At 65.3% G+C, this 17,277-nt stretch overlaps 1 protein-coding gene across 9 annotated transcripts; it reads left to right on the forward strand.

Moving 5' to 3' along the window:
* Nucleotides 1-245: 245 nt before the first annotated feature.
* On the forward strand, nt 246-16,788 carry CTNND1 (catenin delta 1). Of its 9 annotated transcripts, none has more exons than XM_068684858.1 (21): nt 246-405; nt 5,103-5,222; nt 5,738-6,031; nt 6,790-6,861; nt 7,119-7,277; nt 7,416-7,960; nt 9,596-10,059; nt 10,163-10,346; nt 10,592-10,709; nt 11,129-11,282; nt 11,671-11,688; nt 11,935-12,003; nt 12,586-12,713; nt 12,890-13,040; nt 13,272-13,464; nt 13,584-13,698; nt 14,090-14,177; nt 14,456-14,503; nt 14,612-14,709; nt 14,819-14,893; nt 15,091-16,788. In XM_068684858.1, exons 3-21 carry the CDS (start codon nt 5,837-5,839, stop codon nt 15,100-15,102), a joined length of 2,886 nt encoding a protein of 961 aa, XP_068540959.1. In that variant the 5' UTR covers nt 246-405; nt 5,103-5,222; nt 5,738-5,836; the 3' UTR covers nt 15,103-16,788. The 9 variants fall into 9 exon arrangements, with proteins under 9 accessions (XP_068540959.1, XP_068540961.1, XP_068540962.1 ...); XM_068684860.1 differs by having other exon boundaries at nt 15,094-16,788; XM_068684861.1 differs by having other exon boundaries at nt 14,822-14,893.
* The last annotated feature ends 489 nt before the right edge of the window (nt 16,789-17,277 follow it).

Genomic DNA, 17,277 nt, shown 5'->3' on the forward strand with positions numbered 1-17,277 from the left:
CTCGCCATGCCCCATTAGCGCAGGCCGCCCCCATCCCCCCCATCCCCTCCCTGGGCACCCCCACTCCCTGTGCCCCCCCCCATTGCCCCCCCTCCCCTTAGCCCCGCCCCCTCCCCATTAGCCCCGCCCCCTCCCCCTTTAGCCCCGCCCCCTCCCCTCCGCCCCTCACCCCTGCAGCAACGCCCTCCGCCATTGGCTCGCGGGGCCGTGACGTCACGAGGGGGCGTGTCCACGGGCGCCCCGCCCCCCGCCCCGCCGCAGCACCTTCCATTTTAGGTGCGGGAGCGGCGGCGGGCGCACGGCGGGGAGGCCCTGCGCGGCCCGGCCCGCTCCGCACCGCTCCCCAGCCGGATCCGCAGCCGCTCCGCTCCCCGGCACCAACCCCGCAGGAGCAGCCCGGCCGCGGTGAGTCCCAGCGGGCCCCTCCGTTCCCTTCCCTCCCCCCCCCTGCGCCTTTGTTCCGCCGGGGCAAGTGCGCGGGGTGGGGCCCCGGCAGTGCGAGGAGCCCCGCTGGGGGCTGCCCACGGGGAAATCGGGTTTGGGGGGGGGGGCTGCGGGGTGCCCTCGGGGTGCACAGGAGCCCTGGGGGGTGGGAGCAGGGCTGGGGGGGCGGGGGGGTTAGGGCTGCCCCCAAAATGCTGCCCTGGGGGTGGTGGGGGTTGGAAGTATGGGGATCTGTAGGTCTCGCTCCTGTGGGGTGTGCTGGTTTATTTTGGCAGAGCTTTGGGGTCCTGCTGCGGGACCCCGACCCCCAGGAGGGGTGTGGGCTCAGCGGGGTGCCTGCTGCACCTCTCCTGCTGGGGGTTGCCCCAACACCTCAAAAAAAACAAGAAACACCCTTAAAACCCTTTTCCTCCCAGCCGGCTGGACGCGGCCGGGACGCTGTTGCATGCCAGTGGCCGTCCTGCGTGATGCGGAGCCTTCCTGGAAGGGGGGGAGGATGAGAGAGAGAGGGCGCTTCCTCGGGGGCTGCGCAGGGCTGAGCCACCGCCTGCTGGCCGTCAGGCCGGGCACATGGCCCCGGCTCTGCAGCCCTCGAGGTCAGCCTAGAGACCTCGAGGCAGAGGTGAGGGGTGCGGCTGGTCACCACCTCCAGATTTTGGTGTCGGCTTCTTCAGGCAGCCTGCTGGTTCTCGTGACCTTAGGGTGCTGCTTGGGTTTCTCCATTTCCCTTCTCAGCACCCCCTTATAGTCAGCCCTGGCTGCTTGGGGTGTTCCTGAGGGGTGTGTGGCGCTCCCAGCCTCGCCCCCCACACCCAGCTCCCCATATTGCTGCTGTCCTCGCCCATCATCATCATCCCTGATGGGCAGAAGCAGCACTGGGGCTGCTCGGGGATCCTAAAAGCATCAAGGTGCTGCCCAGCCGCGGTGCCAACCCCAAACCTTGGGGTGACCGAGGGCAGCGTGTGCCACGGGGCTCGGCGGGCGGAGGGAGCCGTCCCCTGGCACGGAGCGCAGGAACGCGGCTCCACACAAGGCTGCTGGAGAAGGGCCGGGTTTACAGCCCGCAGAACAAAGTCCCGGACTTCCCCGAGGTGGCCGCCACCACCCGCTGGCTCTGCTGCCCCCACCGAGGCCGTTTTGGGGCCGCCAGGCTCGGCGCCGTCTCCTCGGAGGCTGGGGGCTCCCGGCAGCGGGCCGATGACTGGCGCTGGCTCATGAGCGTGTCTGGCTCCTCCGCGTCTCGTGGCTGTTGCTAATCCGCCCGCCTTTCCACCCAAAATAGCCGCTCGCATTGTCTCGCCCGCTGCCACCACGTATCCGAGGGACCGAGCTCCGTCCCGTCCCCATACCCCAACTATGGGATCAGGAGTTCCTTCTCCTGCTTTCCCCACCTCTGGGGAGGGGGAAGCGCGGCCAGGTCCGGGTTTGGGGTCAGAGCCCCACGGGGCTGAGTCAGGAGCAGGGTGCCAGGCGTGGCGTGGGCATGGGGCAGCCGTCAGCCCGCTGCGGGGCTCCCCCAGGGCACGAGCCCGCCCCGGCTGCCGCCGTTCCTGCGGGGCGTTGGCCCCAAAGGCTGCTCAAAGTTCACCCCCTGCCCGGCCCAGGAGCCTGGAGGACACAGCCCTCCTCCTCCCGGCTGCTGGGGGCGGTTTGTAGGAGCTCAACAGCACTGATTTGTGTGGTTTTTCCCCTATTTTTACACCGTGATCCCGCCGAGAAGCCCTCCCAGTGCCGTCCCGGCGCGGCCGAGTGCCGGGACCAGTTTTTGGGAGCGGTGAGGGCGGGTGGCCGGGCTGCGTGCCGCCGGCAGGCCCCCGGCCCCGTGGAGCAGCGCGGCACGGAGCAGCAGGGCGCATTCTTGGGAGCGTGTCGCTGCTTGCCGGGCCTGCCTCGCTGCACGCTGCCCCCGGGATCCTCGGCCTGCTGCTCTGCGGGGTGAGCACGGTTCGGTTTGTCCCCACGGGATGTCCCTTGTCCCAGGGTGTGCTGCCACCACGGGCCAGCCCGGGACGGTGCCGTGCCCCTCCTGGGTGCCTGCCTGCGTGCGGGGCGGAGGCGGCGGGGAGCGGCCCTTGGCAGGACGCGGTGTTTAGCAGCTCACGGGAAAGGGAAGCCGTGGCGTCACCTCTGGCTGACCAGGAAACGCCGCCTTCCTGCCCTGCGCTCCCCCTCGGCGCTGGGACAGGGGGGTGGGCTCACCCCCAGCCTGCTCACCCAGCCCTGCACCCCGGCTGGGGCTGGGGGGGGTCCCTTATGGGGGATTTGTGCTCCTGCCCCTTTCCACTGCCCTATTTTCGTGGTGATTTTGGTGTTCCCCTTGGCACAGGCCGGTGTTTTTGGCACTTTGTGTGCCGGTGAGGTGGTGCCGTGCCCTCCTAGTGCGTGGTGCTGCCCGGGTGATTCCCCCCCGGGTTAATTCGAGTCCCTTTTTCCCCAGGGCAGCCCTGGGGTGGTGCTGAGCAGCCTGCGGGCAGCACCAGCCCCTCAGGGCAGCACCAACCCCTCGGGGACCGTGGCTGCAGGTGCCGGGAGAGGAAATGAGCTCAGGTGGCTGTGCCGGGAAGGGGGAAGCGCGAGGGCCACGACACGGGGAGGGGCGAGACCCACATTGTCCCGCTGCGTGTCCCAATGATTTCACCCAGGGGGACTTTGCTCCCTGAGCCCCACGGCCCGGCCCTTATCTCCTCGCCGCCAGCCTGCTGTTTGCTTTTCCTGCTGGGGGAAGCCAGGCGGCCGCCTGGGAACCCGCAGCCTGGCTGCTGGTGCCAGCGGGGCGCAGCACACGGGGATTGGGGGCATCCCAAAGCCACACGGAGCTGGGGGGGATCACGGGGCCGCCCCCCAGCTCCTCGGGGGGCCGCAGCCCTGCTGTCCGCCGGAGCTCGGCCTGTCCCAGGAATGCTCTGGCCCCGTTCCCGGGCTGGCGGCGCTGGGGGTTTGTTTGTTTGCCGTGCCCCCGAGCTCTGCCGCTACCGTGACAGGAAGCCTGGAGGCCGGGGGGAGGGAGGGGAGGGGAGGGGAAGGGAGGGAAGGGGGGGCCGGCTGGGGATGTGCCTGCGAAATCAATCCCTTTGTCCCCGCGCCGCGCTCGGCTGCGGGTTCCCACAGCCGGGAGACGAGGAGGAGAGAAGAGGAGAGAGCCGCCTTTGTGCTGCCCCCCCCCCGGCACCCCGCAGCCACGCTGCTGGCACCCACGGGGGGCACGGGCACCCGCAGCGGGGCGATTTGGGGTGCTGCTGCTGGGAAGGAGAGGGGCCGAGGGCACGGGGCTGTCCCTGTGGGGTATTTCCCCAGGGGCAGCCCCCACAATCCTGACACCGGAGCCCCCCGGGAGGGTGTCCCAGCCCCGTCCCCAATCCCAATGATCCCAATCGCCCGGCTGGGGGGAGCCGGGGCTGCTTCCTCCCCGCGGCCCCACCCTGCCTCTTATCTCTCCCTCCTTATCCTGCCTTGGCCGCCGGCCCTTTCCCTTATAGGGCCTGCTGCTGCGCCTCTGCTCGCATCTGGGCAGGTAACTCCCTCTCTGCTCTCTCCCTCCCTCCCTCCCCAGGCAGATTTGGGAGCCCCGACCCAGGAGCAGGGCCAGGCCTCGCGCCCCGCTGCCGGTCAGACCAGTTGCACGCGACAGAGGGAGGAGAGCAGCGGGGAGACAGCCCGGGGCGGCCGCTCCTTGCGGGGTTTTTTTCCCCCCCTCCTCGCTCCCAGCCGTCTCCCCGCGGCTCTGTGGGGCAGGGTGGGTCCGTGCGGCGCCCGGGGCGGTGGCTGACCCGCCTGCCGTGAGCTGGTTCTGCCCGGCCAAAGTCCCCTCTGCTTCCTCCCTGCTTTTGGGGACGGCCCCTAAATGGGATCCCCAGGGGTCCTGCACCAAAAGGAGCCCTGGGGGTGCTCTCAGAGCACCTGGCGGTGGCAGCTTTGGGGTCGGTGCCGTGCTGCTCCCTGTGCCCGTGTCTCTGAGGTTGTGTTTTTTTGTGTTTTGAGCCCAGCCAGCTGAAATATTTTTGGGTTTTTAAGTAACGGGTGTGCCGGCGAGCGCCTGTCCCATGATGAAAAGCCTTCCTTGCAGCCGGCCTCCGAGCTGGCTTCGGAGGACAGCCCCACAATTTTATCTTTGGGTGTTTGTGGGGGAAAAGGAGAGCTGGGGGGCGAGGGACCGGGGCTGTCCCTTCCCCCCCGGCCGTTGTGCCGCGCTCCCTGTGGAAGGGACAGGAAGGAAACCTCGCAGGGCTGCTCCGGGCCCTTATCTGGGGCCCTGAATAGCCCCACAAATCCCATTGTTGGCGGCCCCACAACGCCTGGAGCTACGGGGATGGGACAGGGAAACCCTCGCCCGCCTCTGGGGCTGCTGGTTTGGGGTCCCGCACCCCCGGGGGGGCTGTGGGGGGCAGCGATCCCCGTCCCCTGGGCTTTGGGGTGCTGCCTGTGTGCGAGGGAGGGTGGGCAGAGCCGCAGCGGGGCTGGAGACCGTGGGAAAGCCGTTCCTGCGCCGGCTGCCTGGCTCGGACGAGTCCCCACACGCCTGCCGTGCCTGCGTGGCTTTGGGAAAGCTCCCGTGGGCCTGCCGGGCCCAGCACCCACCCCACAGAGCAGGAGGGAGGGGGAGAGGAGCCCCCAGCCCCTGCCTGGTGCCCGGTGACCCTGTTCTCCTGCTGTCCCCGCAGCTCTCCCCCCTGCTGCTTCCTCCCCGTGGTGGCTGGGCTCTCTCTGCCATGGCTCTCTGCGCCTAGACCCGGCTGTCCCGCTGCCTTTGCCAATCACACCCGAGCTTCCTCCTCCGACAGGTCTGTATGGAACAAATTCGCCTCTCTCTCCTCTCTCTCTCTCTGTCTCTCTGCCCAAATCCCGTTGATTGTGGTCTGTCTGCATGCTCACTGCCCTCCCCTGGCACGGGGTGTCGGCCCCAGGTTTGGGAGCCCTGCTGGGGACCTGGGGGTTGGAGGGGCTTGGCAGCTCTCATGGGGGTTTATAGGGTCCCCTTCTGGGGGTTTATAGGGTCCCCTGCAGCCCTGTGGGAAGGAGAAACCCCAACAAGTCGTGGCCTTCCCAAACCCGTGATGGGAGAAGGGCTGCCTGACCCCAACACCTCACTCATTCCCCAAGCTTAACACTGGGCAAGGGGTGGCCAAGCCCTGCCTGGGGCCGTGCTCTTTGGGGACCCTCTCCCCACCCAGCAGCGGGGCGGGACGGGGCGTTACTGCCATCAATCATATTTTCCCCTGTTCTCACCAGCTGCCTTAATAAAATCAGTCTCTCCTGCCCTCTCTTCTCTCCTCCTCTCCCCCCAAATCACGCACAGCGAGGAGCGGGGCTCCCCTCCCTGCCGGCTCCCCCCCCTTTTTTTTTTTCCTCCCCGCGTCCTCGCCCCCTCCCTGCCCGCCCTGGGCTCCCGGCACCCATGGACGACTCGGAAGTGGAGTCGACCGCCAGCATCCTTGCCTCCGTCAAGGAGCAGGAGGCGCAGTTTGAGAAGCTGACGCGGGCGCTGGAGGAGGAGCGGCGCCACGTCTCGGCCCAGCTGGAGCGAGTCCGGGTCTCCCCGCAGGACGCCGGCCCGGGCTTGGCCAACGGCACGCTCACCCGGCGGCACCAGGTAACAAAAAACCTCGCTGGGGGCAGCCCCGGAGCCCCCCCAGCCACCTCGAGAGGAGGGCAGCCCCCGCCTGGCTCTCTCCACGGGGCGTGAGGATGATTTGTGGCGCTGCACGCGGCTGGGAATGAGTGATTAGGGACGTGCAGGCAGACAGCTGGGCGAACAGTGTCTTTTTGGGGACATGGAGCTGGCCTTGAGGGTCTCGCAGCGGGTCGGCTCGGGTTTTGGTGTTTCTGTGAGCGTTGAAGGCTGGATGTGGTCAGTACCCGGGCGTCCGCCCCTGTTGGCTCCTTGGAAGGAGGTTGTTGTAGGGCTGCGTGGCCGCGGCGAGGTCCTGGGGGCTCGGTGTTCGTGCCTGCAGGAGCTGAACGAGGGCTGGGGGAGGCCTCTTCTCCGCAGGGCTTGAAATGTGTATTAATCCACCTCGGCTGGAGAGCTCTGTCCTCTTCTTCTCCTGTTTTGGGGTGTTCTCAGCGGGCTGTGCGTGGTGCCGTGCGGGAGCAAACTCTCTCCGGAGAGGGTGCTGGGTGCTGCACCGCGCTCTCGAGGGCAGTGGTCGTGGCACGGGGGCTGCTGGAGGCCAGGAGGTGTCTGCACAACGCCCTCAGACACACGGCCTGGTTTTGGGGTGGTCCCGGGGGCTCTCCGTGCTCCTCTCTTGGCAGCGACGCGTGGGGTGGGAGCAGGAGGCGGAAAGAGAGGATATTTGGGGTCCTGGCGGCTGCGTAACCGGCCTGCCCTCGCCCTGTGCCTTTCAGAACGGCCGCTTCTTGGGCGATGCTGACCTGGAAAGGCAGAAGTTCCCAGATCTGAAGCTGAACGGCCCACAGGTGAGGGGAAAGCTCTGGTTTTGGGCAGCCCCCATGTGGGTGGGGGCATTGGGGTGCTGGGGCAGCGCTGGCGGTGTCCCACACCCAGCTGGGAGAGCGAAAACATCAGGTTTGAAGGCAGCCACGCTGGCCTGAATGGGTTTGGGGCGGGTTTTGGTTGGCATGCAAGGGGATTTGGGAGTTCCCTGATGGGTCAGATCTACCAGGGAGGCTCGAGCCTGGTGCTGGGGTCTGACCCCGTGCCCCTGTCCCCGCAGGACCACAGCCACCTCTTGTACAGCACAATCCCCAGGATGCAGGACCCGGGCCAGATCGTGGAGGAGACCTACACCATGGAGGAGGACCCCGAAGGAGCCATGTCCGTGGTGTCGGTGGAGACCTCGGACGACGGCACCACCCGGCGCACCGAGACCACGGTAGGGACCTGGGTGGGTCGGAGTCCTTTTGGGGTGGTCGACTGCCACCCCGCTGCTCCTCAACAGGAGGATTCCCCGGGTTTTTGGGGCCGTGGTGCGGGACAGCCCCCCTCACGCTCCTTCTGCCCGTCCCTCCAGGTGAAGAAAGTGGTGAAGACGGTGACCACGCGGACGGTGCAGCAGGTCCCGCTGGGCCCCGACGGGCTGCCCTTGGAAACCTCCCCGGTGGGCGGCGGCAGCGGCTACGTGCAGACGATGGACAGGAATTTCCGCAAGAACGGCACCGGCGGCCCCGGCGCCTACCTGGGCCAGCCGGGCACGGCCACGCTGCCCCGCAACTACCACTACCCCGACGGCTACGGCCGCCCCTACGACGACGGCGGCGCCTACCCGGGCAGCGAGCACAGCTACGGCAGCCTGTCCCGCGTCACCCGCATCGACGAGCGCTACCGCCCCTCCGCCGACGCCTACCGGGCCCCCAGCCGGCAGGATATCTACGGCCCCCAGCCCCAGGTGCGTGTCGGGGGCAGCAACATGGACCTCAACCACTTCCACCCCGAGCCCTACGGGCTGGAGGACGACCAGCGCAGCGTGGGCTTCGACGACGTGGACTACGGGCTGATGTCGGACTACGGCACGGCCAGGAGGGCGGGCACCCCGTCCGATCCCCGGCGTCGGCTCAGGTATTGGGGCGCTGCGTGCGTGGTGGGGGGCTCCCCGGGGTCTCTTTTCCTTCCGTTTGGGTTTCAGGGAGGTGCGCGGGGGCCACGCGGCGCGCTGAGTCAGGAGCAGGGCTCGTGCAGGAGAAAGCCTGCGCCCGCTTCTAATTGCCCGCTTAATTGGTGGTTAAAACTCCGGGCTAATTGAGCCGCTCGTCCTGCAGCGAGGAGTTCCGCGGGGCGGCTGGACGTAGCTCCGGGCCCTTCCCTCCCTGCTGCCCGTCCCGCTGCCGTGGCGGCCCCAGACAGAGCCAGGTGTTGGGATGGGGCACTCACCCCCACCCCATTTTCCTTCTCTCACCCATAACCGTGCCCGGTGCCCGTTTTGGGGCACAATCCCCGTTTTGGGAGCGGCGGCAGCGTTCCCACTGATCCACGAGCCCCGAGCCGCCCCGCAGGAGCGGTGCCGGGCGATGGAGGCGCTGCGGCGCTCCCACAGGGCGGGGGAGGCTGCAAGACCTGTTCGGCAGTCGCAGCTCCTCTCGCCCTCGCTTTGTTTTGCTGGGGGGGGGGCGGCAGCGCTCCCAGCCTGCCTGCTGAGCTCAGCGGGGGCTCGGGGGGCTTGGGGTGCGCTGGGGGCGTCCTGCGGTGCCCCCACGGGCTCGGGGCTCGAAGCAGGCAGGGCTGGAGGCTGTGCGTACGGCTGGGTGCCGCAGGGGGGTAGGAGAGGCTGATGGCAGCCTCCCAGGGCGTGTTGGGGAGGGAGGGAGAGGAAGGGAGAGAGGAGGCGTTTGCCAGCCCCTGACAGATCCCTGGTCTCTCGAGGCGTGTCCCGTAAATCCCCGGCAGCCCGCGGTGACTCAAGGAGCAGCTTTGTCCTGCGGCCTGTGCCAGCATGAGCGCTGCTGCTGCCGCGGCGAGGAACCAGTCAGGGCGGTTGTGCTCGGGGCTTTATCTCCCCAGCCCGCCCCGCGCTGCCCCCGCTGACTCCAGCAGCCCGTGGAGAGCCAGCCCTGGGAGCTGTGGGGCTGCCTGTTCGCCCTCCGCCCCCAAAATCTGGCCATGTGCAGGCTCTTCCCTCCCTGTGAGCTGATACCGATGGCAGCGATCCCTGGAATCCTGTGGCTGTGGGTTGGGGTGGTGGCAGCTGGTTGGCTCCTGCCTTTCTTCCTAGAATCAGGAAGAATTGAAAAATTGTGCAGGGAGTGCTTTGGGGTGTGCAGTGCCCCCTCAGCATGGAGGGGTGGCTGCGTGTCCCTGCAGCCTCTGCCTGCTGCTCCCAGCCCCGGTGGTTTTGGGGAGTGCCAAGCAGTCCGAGCCCAGCCCCGGTGAGGTTTTCCCCTCTAAAACAAGGGCAGAGGTTTGGTCAGGAGGCAATGTGTGCCCACAGGTGCTGTGGGGCAGCTCGGATGATGGCACAGCAGGGGTGTAGGTGGCACAGGACCGGGCTGGGTGCTCCCGGTGCCCGCTGGTGTCGCCGCCTGGCTCGCAGCAGGCTGTGCTCGGGGTGCTCCGGAGGAGCTTTGGGGCGGTTTGCTCTCCCGGCAGCTCTGCTGTGGGATCGATTTGCCCTCTAGTGGCCACAGGCCCGTGTTTGTTAGTCACCTGTGGTGCTGGGTGAGCCGCCCGGCCCTCAGCATGGGCTCTTCCCTCCGCCAGGAGCTACGAGGACATGCTGGTGGACGAAGTGGCTCCCGACCGGTACTACTGGGCCCCGCTGGCTCAGCACGAGCGGGGCAGCTTGGCCAGCCTGGACAGCCTGCGGAAAGGGGGCCCGGCCCCGGGCAGCTGGCGCCAGCCCGAGCTGCCGGAGGTGATCGCCATGCTGAGCTTCAGGCTGGACGCCGTCAAATCCAACGCCGCCGCCTACCTGCAGCACCTCTGCTACCGCAACGACAAGGTGAAGACCGAAGTGCGCAAGCTGAAGGGCATCCCGGTGCTGGTGGGGCTGCTGGACCACCCCAAGAAGGAGGTGCACTACGGAGCCTGCGGGGCGCTGAAGAACATCTCCTTCGGCAAGGACCAGGACAACAAGATCGCCATCAAGAACTGCGACGGGGTGCCGGCCCTCGTGCGCCTGCTGCGCAAGGCGCACGACATGGACCTGACGGAGGTCATCACAGGTAACGGGGAGGGGACGGGGTGGTTTGGAGGGCGAGGGGGGCACCAGGAAGGGTTTAAAACCCCCCCGTGGTCTGACCGCAATTTTGGTGTGTGCCCCTGCAGGGACGCTGTGGAACCTGTCCTCGCACGACTCCATCAAGATGGCCATCGTGGACAACGCGCTGCACGCCCTGACCGACGAGGTGGTGATCCCCCGCTCGGGCTGGGAGCGGGAGCCCAACGAGGACTCGAAGCCCCGCCACATTGAGTGGGAGTCGGTGCTCACCAACACCGCCGGCTGCCTCAGGTACGGGCTCCTGGAGGAGAGCTGGTGCGGGCTGGGCTGCTGCAAGGCGCCTCCCCAGCAGTCCCACACGGCTAAATGGGAGCAGCCGTGCTCTCAGCAGAGGAGCTGCTCTCCTGGGACTGCTGCTGGCGGTGCAGCTCTTAATTTTGGGGGTGTTCCTCTCGGTGGAGAGAAGCCAGGGGGGTGTTGAGCTGTGCTGGGGGTGTGCTGCTCCTCTCCCGTGACGGATCTCTCCTGCCCACCAGGAACGTGAGCTCTGAGCGGAGCGAAGCCCGGAGGAAGCTGCGGGAGTGCGACGGGCTGGTGGACGCCTTGATATACATCATCCAGGCTGAGATCGGCCAGAAGGACTTGGACAGCAAGGTGGGGGTGCTGCCAGGATTGGTGGAGCGGGGCCGGTGTCCGCAGTGCTCTGCTGCTTGGGGTGGCTGAAGCTGGGTCCGTGCCTCCCAAGGAAGGGATTTGGGGCAGGAATTAGGACAAGCTGGAAAAAAAAACAAACAGGCTCCAACCTTGCTGTGGTCTCTGCTTGGGAAGAGAGCCTGTGTGGGGTGTAATTGAATTTTTGTTGAGCCTTGCGTTGGACTAGTGTGTGGCACAGAGCTTTTTGGCCCAGCAGGGTGTGAACTTTTCAGCAAGGACTGGCCGTGCCCCTCTTGGGCAGGGGCGTGCAGCTGAAATGGAGCCGCGAGTCCCTCTGGCCCCAGTTTGGCCAGCTCGGGGTTGTGACCGTGCACCGGGCACGTGCTGCTGTGGGTAAAGCTTCCTGTCTTCCTGTCCAGCTGGTGGAGAACTGCGTGTGCCTGCTGAGGAACTTGTCCTACCAAGTCCACCGGGAGATCCCCCACGCCGAGCGCTACCAGGAGACGCCCCTGGTGCCCACCAACAACACCGGGCCCCACGCCGCAAGCTGCTTCGGTGCCAAGAAGGGCAAAGGTTGGTTGGCAGGTGGCGTGATGGATCTGTCTCAGCTCCAGCGGGGCTCGAGGGTGGTCTGGGATCTCTGCGCTGCTCCTCTGGCATCTCTCGTGTGAAGGCTAAAGCGCGGCTTTCTCTGGAGGCGCAGTGGCTCCTTCCTCCCCTGGCTTTGGGAGCTGCTGCTCGGCTCGCCCGAAGCGTTTGGCCCAAGCTAACGGCGCCCTGGCGGGTTTCTGCGGTGGCGGGACGGTGGTGGATGGACCTCTGCTAACTCCACGCCTTCCCTTCTCTCCTGTGTCGCCCCTCCCCTTCGCTTTCTTGCCACACGATCTGCCCCATGACGCTGTCGGCACTCCTCTCCTCCTGCCTCCCCTCTCTCCTGTCCTCCTCTCCACCTCGCCAATAGACGAGTGGTTCTCCAGAGGTGAGTGTGCTCTCGGTTTTAATTTGTCCCTGGTTCCATTGGGTGCTTCTCCTGGCTCTTTGCCCCCCCTTCAGCTGGCCACGCGCTGCCTGCTCTGTGCCCAATGCCCTTGGTGGCCCCTCCTGGTACACGCTGCTAGCTTCAGCAGCTCGCCTCTGGGCTCGTTCTCGCAAAAAATGGCAAAAAGCTGTCGGGCTGACGTGGCTGGGGAGTGGTGTCTCATGCCCCTGTGCTTGCCCTTTGAAGGTAAAAAGCTCCCGGAAGACCCTGGTGCCGACACGGTGGATTTTCCCAAAAGAGCAACTCCAGCCAAAGGTACGTTGCCTGGTGTGTTGGTGCAGGGCTGGAGCACACAGAGCTGCTTCTCCCGAGCAGGTGGGAAAGGAGCAGCGTTGATTTCCCACTGAAGTGAGCCTCTCGGACGGGCAGAGTGTGGCTGCAGATCCCATCCGTTCCCTGGGCTCTTGGCCTAGGGCTTGAGCTCAGCTCCTCCTGCCCCAAACCGCCTGGGTTTCCTGGGGGTACCCTGGTGTCTCCAGGGAGGGTGAATCTTCAGGCCAGAAGAATCACGAGGAAGCTTAGGGTGGAGTTGACCCTGTGGGCAGCTCCAGTAAGCCATGGTCACTCCTTGGGCTGGGCTGGGGGAGGAACTGGCAGCCATGTGGAAATCTGAGCAGCCACCCATGTTCTGGGGCTGGCATCATCCCTCCCCACAGCTGGAGAGACAGCATGGCTGTAAAACTTCAGTGGGATGGCAAATCTGGCTTCCTACGTGTAAATAGCAGTCCCACTGTGCAGTGAGGTTATACCAGAGGTGATACAAACCCCTGAAGCAGCAGCCTGCTTGGTCTCAGAGCCCTTCAGTGAGCCCTTTCCCCCCGCGTGTGTGTCCGGCAGGCTACGAGCTGCTGTTCCAGCCCGAGGTGGTGCGGATATACATCTCCCTGCTGAAGGAGAGCAAGACCCCAGCCATTCTGGAGGCGTCAGCGGGAGCAATCCAGAACCTGTGTGCTGGCAGCTGGACGGTGAGCACCTCGCGGAGCTGGGGGGGGATGCGGGGAGCACCACGTCCCCCCGGCGTGGCTGGGGGGGCTCAGTTTGGCTCCGGGGAGCAGCGAGCAGAGCTGGCAGAGACCCCGGGAGCAGGGTGAGGCCATGGGGGTGCCCGGGCTCACGCCGTGGTGCTGTGCTCCCCCCGCAGTACGGCCGGTACATCCGCTCGGCGCTGCGCCAGGAGAAGGGGCTCTCTGCCATTGCTGACCTCCTCGCCAACGACAGCGAGCGCGTGGTGAAGGCGGCGTCCGGAGCCCTGCGAAACCTGGCCGTGGACGCGAGGAACAAGGAGCTGATCGGTGAGGGCTGCGGGGAGCCCCTGACCCCACAAATCTGTCTGGCTCCTCGGGCAGGAGCTCCCTCTGGGTTGGGTGGCTGAGGGGGTGCATGGGCATGGTGACATCTTGGGTTGTGGCTCCTCTTCAGGTTGCTCCAGAGCATCAAAATTAATTTCTGACTCTTCCTTTGGGGACTTTTCCCTTGTTATCCTTTTTCTTGCTTCCTTACACACGCTTATTTCCCCTTCCCAGGCAAACACGCGATCCCCAGCCTAGTGAAGAACCTGCCTGGAGGCCAGCAGACCCCGGCCAAAAACCTCTCGGAGGACACGGTGGTGTCCATCCTCAACACCATCAACGAGGTCATCGCGGAGAACCTGGAGGCCGCCAAGAAGCTGCGGGAAACGCAGGGCATCGAGAAGTTGGTGCTGATCAACAAAACCGGGTAAGGCTCCGCTCAAAGGGCGGCGTGGGGGCAGAGAGGGGCTCCTCCAGGGGCCTCGAGGCCGGGGCTGTTCCAACATCGTGTTCTCTGCCAACATCTCCTCCTCTGCCTCTTCCTAGGAACCGCTCGGAGAGGGAGGTCCGAGCGGCTGCCCTGGTCCTGCAGACGGTTTGGGGCTACAAGGAGCTGCGGAAGCCCCTGGAGAAGGAAGGTTGGAAGAAGTCAGATTTCCAGGTACGGGGTTCAGTGGGGGAAGTGTCCTGTAGTGGTTAGAGCAGGTTCCTGCAGCAGGGGACACTCCGTTCCTGGAGCTCTGCAAGACTCAGTTGCAGCTCCCGCCTTGCTGGTGGGACTGGAGACCCTTGAAGGTGTCCCCTATTTCTTTGGGGTGGGGGAGAACACTCTGTAAGAGGGTTAAGGTCTGCCAGGAGGGGAGTCTGCACCACCTCTGGTGTCCAGTTTTTTTCCCAAAAGCCACAAAAGTGCTGTGGGGCACCCTTGGGTTGCTTCAGGCCCCTTGCTCGAGGGCTGTGGGAGGGCAGCATGGTTGGGGCTGGTGGTGTAGGGGCTGTGGGGTGGGGGTACGTGCTGGGGAAGGACGAGCAGTCACTGTCTGGTGCTCCAGGTGAACCTGAACAGCGCCTCTCGGACCCAAGGGGGCAACTCATTCGATGACAGCACCCTGCCTCTCATCGACAGAAACCAAAAAACAGGTAGGGGCACCTCTGGCACCTGGCCCTGTCGCCAGCCACCTCGTCAGTCCCCAGCCGGGCCGCGTTCCCTTCCTGCTCCTCACCCCAGGTTCTTTGGGAGCTCACCCACGGGCATTGGTTTGGGCTTTAAGTTGTTTCTCGGGGCTGGAAACGATGCTTGGGGTGTTCGTGTAGGCCCTGTAGCATCCCTGCTGAGCAGTGCTGAGGCCGTAGCTGGGTTTGGGCTGCTCCAGCGGCTGCAGGGGCTGTGCCTGATTTGCTTTTTCCCCCCCTTTTAGACAAGAAATCCTCCCGGGAGGAGATCCAGATGAGCAACATGGGACCAGGTAGGGAAGGGGCTGGGTTGGGGCGTCCGGTTTCCCTGGCGTTTGGGGGGGAAAACCTCATCCCATGGGGATGGGGCTGCTCCCTGAGCTTCCCCCGTGCCGCTGCAGACAATTACTCCACGCTGAACGAGATGGAGCACAGCAGGACGCTGGACAGACCCGGCGACCTCGGGGACACGGAGCCAGTGAAGGCGGCGCCGCTGATGGTGAGCAGCTCTCCTTTTGGGGCAGGGGTCGGCACGCCGCGAGGAGGGGGAGCTGGGCCCCCGTGACTAACCCTGCCCGCTGCCCCCCACTAACCCCGTGTGTCTGCAGCAGGACGAGGGGCAGGAGCCGCAGCCCGAGGCAGAGGAGGCGGAGGAGGATGCCCCTGTGCCTTGCCCCGTGTCGGTATGTCCCGCGGTGCCCTGCCCAATCTGAAGTGGTGCTGGCGGATCCTGCTGTGTGCTCCCAGGGGTGCTTTGCCCGGCCAAATCCTGCTCTGATTGCTGCTGCTCCATCCCTCGGGGCCACCGACACCTCTCCGCCGTCACCCCGTCCCTGTGCTAACATCTCTCCCTTTTTTTTTTTCCTCTCTCTCCCCACAGCAGAAGATCTAGCTGCCATCCCTGCCTCCGTTCACTTTGGGTTGATAATATATTATATATATATAAATATATAACTTCGTGGTGGATTGGACTGATTTTTTTTTTTTACCTTTTTATTTTTGCTGGACTGTTTGTGCCAACTAGCCAGCCAAATGCCTGGGCCCGCTCCCGCCAGGGGCAGCCCAGGCCACTCTGCCTCCTCTGGGCAGCTGTACCTCCCTCTTCGGGGACGACTTCACCAAGAACTCTTCCTCCCTGGCCTTCGCTGCCACCTTCCTCCGGAGAGCCGACCCCAAACCCTCCGCCTGCCCGTCGGGACCGCCCGGCACCGATGCTGCAAAGACTCCAGCCTTCTGCCTTCACCAGGAGCTGCCTTCTCCTCCCACACCTCCCCTCTGCTCGCAGTCGACTGCAGGGACGGGGCCAGAGGCCTCGCCACCTCCTCCTGTTGCCTATAGGATATATTTTTTTGGGGGATGGCTCCGCAGTTGGGGCTGTGCGGACAACTGGAGCGTCCCTCCCCACTGGTGGTGGGGCTGGAGTCCGAAGGAGGCTGGAGGCACGGGGCTGCGAGGCGAAGAAGAAACAGCAATAACTTTTTTTTTTCCCTGCTTTGTTCTTGTTAGGAGGCTTTGGGGGTGTGGGGAGAAGGAGCTGAGTCGGGGAGGGGTCTGGACGGGCCCCCTGTGCCAGGAGGGACCCTGAGGTGTGAAGAAGGCTGGTGTAGGGGGAGCGGGACGGGCTTCCCCGTCCCGAGGGCGATCCCCCCGGGGGTAGGAAGGCCGGAGGAGACGCGGCAGGGCTTTTTGGGGCGAGGTTTCTTCGGGAACTGGCTGAAGTAGCGGAGTGCTGTGCGCCGGGCCCTGCTGCCGGGCTGCCAGGGGGCGAGCAGCGGGGCCGGCCAGGACCCCCCCTGCGCCCCGGGTGCCCGCGGCAGCGCCCCACAGCCTCCCCTTGACATGTGCCTTTCTTTTGCCACTGTGAAATAGCTCTTTGAATTGTACTGCCCGGCTTGGCTGGGGCCAGGGGGGGTTTCCTGGGCTGCCGGGGGGGCTGAGCTCCTGCCGGGAGCTTCAGCTGGCCGCGGCCGTGCTGGAAGCCCGATTTTTGGGAGCCCCAGGGGGAGCAGGGCTCTCCTCCGTGCCCTGTCCCCTGGAGGACAGGCTGGGCTGGGGGCGCGCAGCCTTGTCCTCTGCGCTGTGGTGGGGGGGGCTGTGACTCTCTTTTTTTATGTTTTTTGGGGGTGAAGCGGGGAGGCCGAGGCTCCCTGTGCAACTGGACGCCTCCTTGCAGGGCTAGGAACTGGATGCGGAGCCCTCCCCAGGCTGCAGCTCACCCCGTGTGCCTCCCCCCGGCCCCCAAACACCGCCGAGCCCCCCCTCCGGCTCCAGCCGCCCCTCACGTTGATTCGGTTCTGCTCGGGGGTCTAACTTCTCTTTTTTTTTCCTTTTGACTACGTAAAACACTAATTCCTTTTAATTTTGTAATTTCAGATGAACCAAAAAAAACCCCACCCAGTTCACAGCCCGGCTTCCCCCTTCCCTCCTCTCCCCCCGTGGGCAGGGGAGCTGGCTCCGGGGGGAGGGAGGAGGGGGGGCAGGAGCCACCCCGCTGTTCCCTGTCTGATTCCTGTGCACACTCTTATAACGCTTTTCAAACAAGATGATTTTTTTATATAAATAAAGTTTTTAAAGCGTGGCTGCCGCTTTTCGTGTCTTTTTACAGATTTCTTTGCCAATAACCCATTTATTTCCTCCCCTAGGGGCTGACCTCCCGGGCTGCGCCTTGCTCGGCTGTCTCAGCACTGATCCTGCTCTTGCAGCTGCCCCTGGGGCTGGCGGGATGCCTCCTCCTGGTTGTAGATCTACCGAAAAATGGCAAGAGATGGGAGGAGCCACGCTCCCGCGTCCCTAGAGCACGGGGCTTCCTGCTGCTCTGCCTTGCCCTCCTCCGTGCCGCAGCCCTGGCTTGTTGTTGTTTGCTTTTCGCAAGTTCAGAAGTAACATAACGCAGAAATTGCTCTTTTATCTAGGGCCAAGAGCATCCCTTCAACAAAAACCACGCTTGCAGCCAGCTGGGCTGCAGGAGCAGACATCAGCATCACTCCTTACCCCTTCTTGGGTAACAGCGAGCTCCTCTGCTCGTTTGCTTTGTCCTCGTGCGTGGCGTGAAGCGAAGCACAGGAAG

Source organism: Anas acuta, chromosome 5, assembly GCF_963932015.1.
Source record: "Anas acuta chromosome 5, bAnaAcu1.1, whole genome shotgun sequence".
NCBI classification, from domain to species: domain Eukaryota; kingdom Metazoa; phylum Chordata; class Aves; order Anseriformes; family Anatidae; genus Anas; species Anas acuta.

Bases quoted from the DNA above. Each gene is read 5' to 3' on its own strand.
- CTNND1 (XM_068684857.1), top strand. From the start codon at position 5,837: ATGGACGACTCGGAAGTGGAGTCGACCGCCAGCATCCTTGCCTCCGTC. The intron at 6,862-7,118 runs GTGAGGGGAAAG...CTGTCCCCGCAG, and splicing joins TGAAGCTGAACGGCCCACAG to GACCACAGCCACCTCTTGTA. The intron at 10,347-10,591 runs GTACGGGCTCCT...CCTGCCCACCAG, and splicing joins AACACCGCCGGCTGCCTCAG to GAACGTGAGCTCTGAGCGGA.